The sequence below is a fragment of the Limanda limanda genome, chromosome 10, assembly GCF_963576545.1.
Source record: "Limanda limanda chromosome 10, fLimLim1.1, whole genome shotgun sequence".
Lineage (NCBI taxonomy): Eukaryota > Metazoa > Chordata > Actinopteri > Pleuronectiformes > Pleuronectidae > Limanda > Limanda limanda.
The window spans coordinates 10,098,270-10,104,269 of NC_083645.1; the positions used below are offsets into that span (position 1 = coordinate 10,098,270).

At 44.9% G+C, this 6,000-nt stretch overlaps 1 protein-coding gene across 1 annotated transcript in view; it reads left to right on the forward strand.

Annotated features, from left to right (window-relative positions):
• Positions 1 to 5,732, forward strand: part of sh3tc2 (SH3 domain and tetratricopeptide repeats 2) — a 30,841-nt gene extending 25,109 nt beyond the window's left edge. Inside the window, exons 16-24 of the mRNA XM_061080249.1 lie at positions 95 to 955; positions 1,059 to 1,279; positions 1,367 to 1,533; positions 1,800 to 1,977; positions 2,055 to 2,205; positions 2,760 to 2,882; positions 2,978 to 3,128; positions 3,243 to 3,439; positions 4,290 to 5,732. Of these exons, the coding sequence (XP_060936232.1) occupies positions 95 to 955; positions 1,059 to 1,279; positions 1,367 to 1,533; positions 1,800 to 1,977; positions 2,055 to 2,205; positions 2,760 to 2,882; positions 2,978 to 3,128; positions 3,243 to 3,439; positions 4,290 to 5,147 (2,907 nt within the window). The 3' untranslated portion in view covers positions 5,148 to 5,732. The remainder of the gene's footprint in view (positions 1 to 94; positions 956 to 1,058; positions 1,280 to 1,366; positions 1,534 to 1,799; positions 1,978 to 2,054; positions 2,206 to 2,759; positions 2,883 to 2,977; positions 3,129 to 3,242; positions 3,440 to 4,289) is intronic.
• Positions 5,733 to 6,000: the final 268 nt, after the last annotated feature.

Here is a 6,000-nt window from a genome sequence, read left to right on the forward strand (position 1 = left end):
CTATTTTTCTACTCAATCTGTGCTGAATAAAATAAAAAAGAAAGTCTCAAATTGATTGAATTGTCATCACAGACCCTACATGTGTTTCCCTCAGGCACGGGTGTACTATGAGGAGGCTCTGAGCGTTTGCGTGGACAGTTTCTCTGACACGCCACTCCTCGTCGCCCTCTTCACGAACCTCACCTCCATCTACCTGAAGCAGCGCATGACAGACAAACTGCCCCAGACTCTGGAGAAGGCCAGTGCTCTGCTCCTCTGTCTCCCTGGCCACACCTTCACCTCTTTGGACGAGGTGGAGCTGCTGATGCTGCTCCTGAGGAGATCCGTGGTGATGGGGGACAAAAGCCTGGAGGCTCGTGTCTGCTACCTCCTCTCGAGCCTGTTCCTGCTCCTCAAGAAGACAGACGATGCTCTTCCCTTTATTGAGAGACTGCAGTTTCTCTCGGTGACTCTTTCTGCTGCTGAGGGGCAACCCATTGTTCCCCTGGACCTCAACTGGCTCTTGAGCTGGCTCTATCACCGTAAATACATGCCTTACTTAGTGCTGGCCTCTCTGAGCCTGGACTCCAGAAAAGACCACTCCCTCCACGATGCCTTCCAGGGGATTGAGTTGTTTATCAGGAACTCTGTTCGCCTGAACCCGTGCTGGAAGGAAGGAACCTCATTGCTCCCCGCCCAGATTGTGATTTACCTTCAGCAAGCCTTGGCTCTAGCTGAGCAAGGAGAGGACATGAAGACCCAGAGGGACCTGTGTTTGGGCTTGGCCTCAGTCTATCAGCAGTATAATGCGCTGGACAATGCGGTACGCTGTGCTCAACAAGCTGTGGAGATGGGCGGCCACATTAATGAGGAGGAGGGCTTTGAGGCCTCTGTGCGGCTCGGCTCGCTGCTGGTGTTGACGGGAGAGGCTGAGAGCGCCCAGAATGTTCTCCAGCCACTGCTCTCATCACTTCAGGTACAGCTGACACATACAAACAAGGTAGAAAAAGTCATCGCTATCTGTTTCTCAAATGAACCTCATGTGTGACGAGTGTCTCTGTGTGTGCGTCCCTCTTTAGGGTACAGACAGCCCCACGCAGCGCGGAGTGATCCACAACCTCCTGGCTTTGTGTCTGAGGCGACAGGGTTGTGTCCCGGAGGCAGGATGGCATCTCCACTCAGCTCTGATGATCTCCAGGGAGAGTGGGAATCAGAGGAACCAGGCCCTGGCTTTGGCCAACCTGGGCTGCCTGGCGCTGGATGTAGGGGCATCATGGGTAGCGGAGCGTTTCCTCGTCAGGTCAGATATCTGTTTTACTGTGTGTGTGAGGAAATCAAGACAGAGGGCGCAAACACGTATTTACTGTGATGGAAATTGTATCACCAGATCACTGCACCTTTTTCATGGGCTGTGGGAGAGCCCCACAGACGAGGAGCACGTTCAGACCTACCTCTGGCTGGGGCGGAGCTACAAAGACAGGGGGAGGAGACAGGACATCAGGGCGTGCTATGAAATGGGACTGCTAATTGCACTACAAGCCAGAAACCTGCACAGTAAGTACTGTACATGTAAAGATATATTTAAGTTACTATACATTGTTACTCCTTTTAAATCAGTGACCTCCTCTTAAACCCTTTGAAGGAAATCTCCTCAAACAAAATTTTCTTTACTGCAATTCCATTTTAAGCATCGAGTTGACTTGTGAAGTAACGGCCGCATACTCCTCCTACTTGTTAACTATAGACTAACATGCTTTGTACGCTGATGATGATGCAATTCTTAGGAACCAATGATGACACGTTTTCTGTCCGTCTCATAGGTCAGATGGTGGTGGCCAAGGTGCTGAGTCGGCTGTATGCCGACATGCTGCTGTACGGTCAGAGCATCGTCTATTACGAGCACTGTGTGTCCGTGTCCAGACAGCTGAAGGACAAGAGACTGGAGGGGGAGTACCTGGAAATCCTCAGCAGCCTCTACCTGTCACTCAACACAGAGAGGTGGGTGTCTGCCTCTCTTCACTAATCCTCTTATCTGTGATTTTTATCTCATTTTTGTTTTGTTTTGTGTGTTGCAGATCATCACGTAAGTCGCTGGACTACACCAAGCAGAGCCTGAGGATTTCTATTGATTTGGGCAAGAGAGAGGAGGAGTCAGAGACCTGGTTACAAGTGGGACGGATATATTATCTCATCCAAGAGGACGAGCTGGCTGACATGTACCTGCAGGTGAGGAGTAGGGAATAGGTGAATAGTCTGTTTTTAAAGGGGGATGACAGGTCTCCAATTCCCGTTGTACAAAAATTAACCTAAAATATATCAGGTGAGTGCTGCCATCTTGAACTTTTGAATTCACTTGGAGCCAGAATCTGCACAATAGTGATCGTAGCGTAGAGCATTGCAGTCCCGCAGATATGAATTTTTACTTAGTCTTAGTTGTCAAACATGATGTTTCACCCAATTTAATAGCATCCAATGACTAATTATAACCAAATTTATCAGAAAAATTAAGATTTGACTGTCCCATGTCCCATATGCCAACATGGAGGAGGCAGGGATCGTGACCTTTATGACCTACTGCAGCCGACCACTAGAGGGCGATTTGTGAGCTGTCATGTTGTCCCTTTATATTTATGTACACACTCTTTGAATGAAGTTACATGATGGATGGGAGCATCGTTTCATACAAACAATCCATGTTTCTGAGCAGCAATTGTGTTAGTGTCAAATTCTAACAACAGATATCCAATCTGTATTGATTGACAGTGTAATGTGATTGACAGGCAGCAGTGAAAACAGCCCTGAGGATGAACGACCCTCACTTCGCCATGAGCATCTACGAGGAGGCAGGAGACGTTTACTTTAAAGGCCACAGAAATCAGATGGCTTCCCTGCCTTTCTTCAGGGTAAGAGGACGCGACATATTTATCTGAAACCTACAATGTCAAATGCCTCTTGACATGGCTGATCTGATTCAACAAATTATTCATATATCACTCAGGACGGCAGTCTGCCATTCGCACGCAGCATCAAGGACATCCACTCCGAGTTTCGTCTGCTGAGTAAACTGACTGAGCTGCTGATGAACCAGGGGGAGCAGGAGGAGGCTCTGCAGTACGCCAGCTTGGCCGTCCAGGTCGCCAGCAACACAGGTACAGAACAGAAGCATGGCCTCAAGTAGAGTCAGCACCTTATGTCTGTTAATTAAAAGAAGGTGTGAAGCTACCTGGTGTAGCTGATATAGGCCTATTGTTGTTTTTCCTTAGGTGTGCTTGTGAATGAGAGGACAGCCTACCACCGACTGGCCACAGTCTACTACAGCCTGCAGCAGTATGAGATGGCAGAAAACTACTACCTCAAGTCCCTGTCCCTCTGCCCCCCCGTCCTGCAGCACCCCACACAGGCTCGCTATTTCACCAAGGTTTACTGCAGACTGGGAAACATCACCCTGCACAAACTGAAGGTACAGGGGACCAATATATTTCTGAACTAGAATTGCATGAGCAAAGAGAATACGTGTGAAATACATTCCTGTTGCACAAATATAAAGAATCTATATTTGAGAAATCGACTAAATGTAATTTATCTCAGGCATTAGATGCCTTTAATTCAATGTTAATGATCTAAAACAATCTTTAGAAAATGCTTTCTGATACGGTGGCTCAGTAAAACTAAAATGATCGGATGTAAAATATTCATGATAATTCTTCAAGTCAAACTATTCAGTAACAGTGTAAGTGACTTAAAGTAAATTCATTTAATTCATATGATTAAAAGAAAAATATAGGTTATACCACTAAAAATGTTTCCTTTCTTATTATCACAACACAAAATTATGAATGAAGTACAATGGCACTCACATTTGTTATACCTAAGCCAAGGTCCAACAGTCATGTTATGAATCACATTTAAATTCACTAGATCCACATTTTCGGTTTTAGATTCTTAAAACCAAAAAAATTCTCTTTGGGTTATTCCTCAGCCCTCCACACAATTTCATGGAAATTGGTTGAGTAGATTTTGCGTAATTCTGCAAACGAACTAAAAAACACACACAAAAATAAAACCATCTTGGTTGAGGTAATAAATAAATTCTCACTAAACTGTGAGCTGTTTCTTCTTTTAAGGTTTCTTTTCCTTATTGATGCATTCATGAACTTTTCTTTGTTTGCCAAAAAGAAAGAAAACCCTTTCATGTCCTAATAAAATGCTTCCAATCTTGGCAGAGAAACAGTGTAAATTTTCAAATGTGAATATGAGCGTTTGATTTCCATGGGACCTGTTCTGACCACTGCACTGTGCTCTCTGTTCAGGATGCTTTTGACGCAGTGGGCTACTTCCATTTGGCTCTGGCAGCAGCCCTGGAGGACGGCGCTCAGCCCGAGGCCCTTTATGTGGTGTACATGAAGCTGGCGGAGATCCACGGCAACCAAATGCCCGACGCTCAGCTGTGCCAAGTTTACAGAGACCGAGCCCAGCGTCTGAAGAGAGTGCTGGCCGGAGAGGGGGGAGGGGGGGACAGTGCAGACACCGAGGCCGGCCAACAGAGGGAGCAGGACTTGGCACATACAGAAAGTTTGAATAAGAGAAACTACATCTTCGATTCTATACCTGAAGATGAAATGTATGAACTTAGCTCGGCCCCAAGGACTTGCATGAGGCATGTGGACAGAAAGATCAGTTGTATGGACACTAATATCGGAGATGCTCATGGGAAAGACGATCACAATCAACATCTCCCTGACACAGACGGCCCTAACCTGGACGGGTGTGAGACGGACACTATCGCCAGTCAGTCATACAGCGACAGCACCTTCACTGAGTCGTTTGATACGGCCAAGGAGCAGATCTCTGACTCCAGCAGCTCCACCGACACACTACAAACTCAGAACCTCGATACTGACCACAGCACGACCAGTCAAATGCCTGCTCATTCCGCCGATGACATCACAGGACACATGGATGCAAGAGACACTGAACCTGACATTCAGGATGAACAAAACACACACGCTTGTGCAGATCCTGTTCAAAAAGATGTCGGCGTGACAGACATGCAGCCTGATGCTGACCACACGGAGACTGTCAGCATGAAACCAGATCTGACTGTAAGTGTGGACGACTGCACAGAGATAGATCATCCTGAGACTGGAGACACAAACACATGTGCTTAGATGTTGTCTACATTTAACTGCACTTTCTCTTCTTCGCTGACATTTCTTTCGTCTGGTCCCCTGACAAGCGACCTCACTGCAACGTTCCAGCCACATGGCTCTTAATGTAGGATTAAAGATGATGTCTATACTGTAAACCTGTCAGAGATTTAGTCGATTCAAAGCATGTGCCTTTTTGTATGAGATGTACTGTGGTTATGACACTGCACTGTGCTGTTAATATATGATCTCTCTATTTTATTTGTATCTCTGGAAGATATGACTCAAACTGAATGTTTTTAGTTCATTTGAATGTGACACAAATATTGTGGCCTTGACGACACTCATTAAATCAAATCAGACCACACAGTCAATCAAAAACAATCTTAATGGCAGCTAATATAATTAATAGTGTTTGAACTTTGTGTAGTTTTAAATTGATTTTACTAAAACTGGTTCATTAGTTGGGGACTGTGTTCTTCTGAGGATCCATACCCATTCGGTGTGTGAGCCAGTGTTTACGGCAGCAGGATGGTGTATGTGGGCTCAACTTAAAAAAGTAAAGTCACATCCCCCATTCAGCGTAATAAAGAAAGATGTTCACTACTGTGTTTTGAATCATATTGGACAACAATGGCAATCTATGACACAGAGGCATGAGCTATAACAGACTCAGAGGAAGTATATGCTCTCAAGATCAATTCAATGTTCAATTTATATTATATATTATATTTAATGATAATATATAACCATAGATTTATATTAAATAATTTACATACAATCTACTGTAGCAATGTTTTTAAATGTAATTAATAGCTGTATATGTATCGATTGAGATGTGTTGACTAGTAGTCAATTAAAAGTCATTTTATAC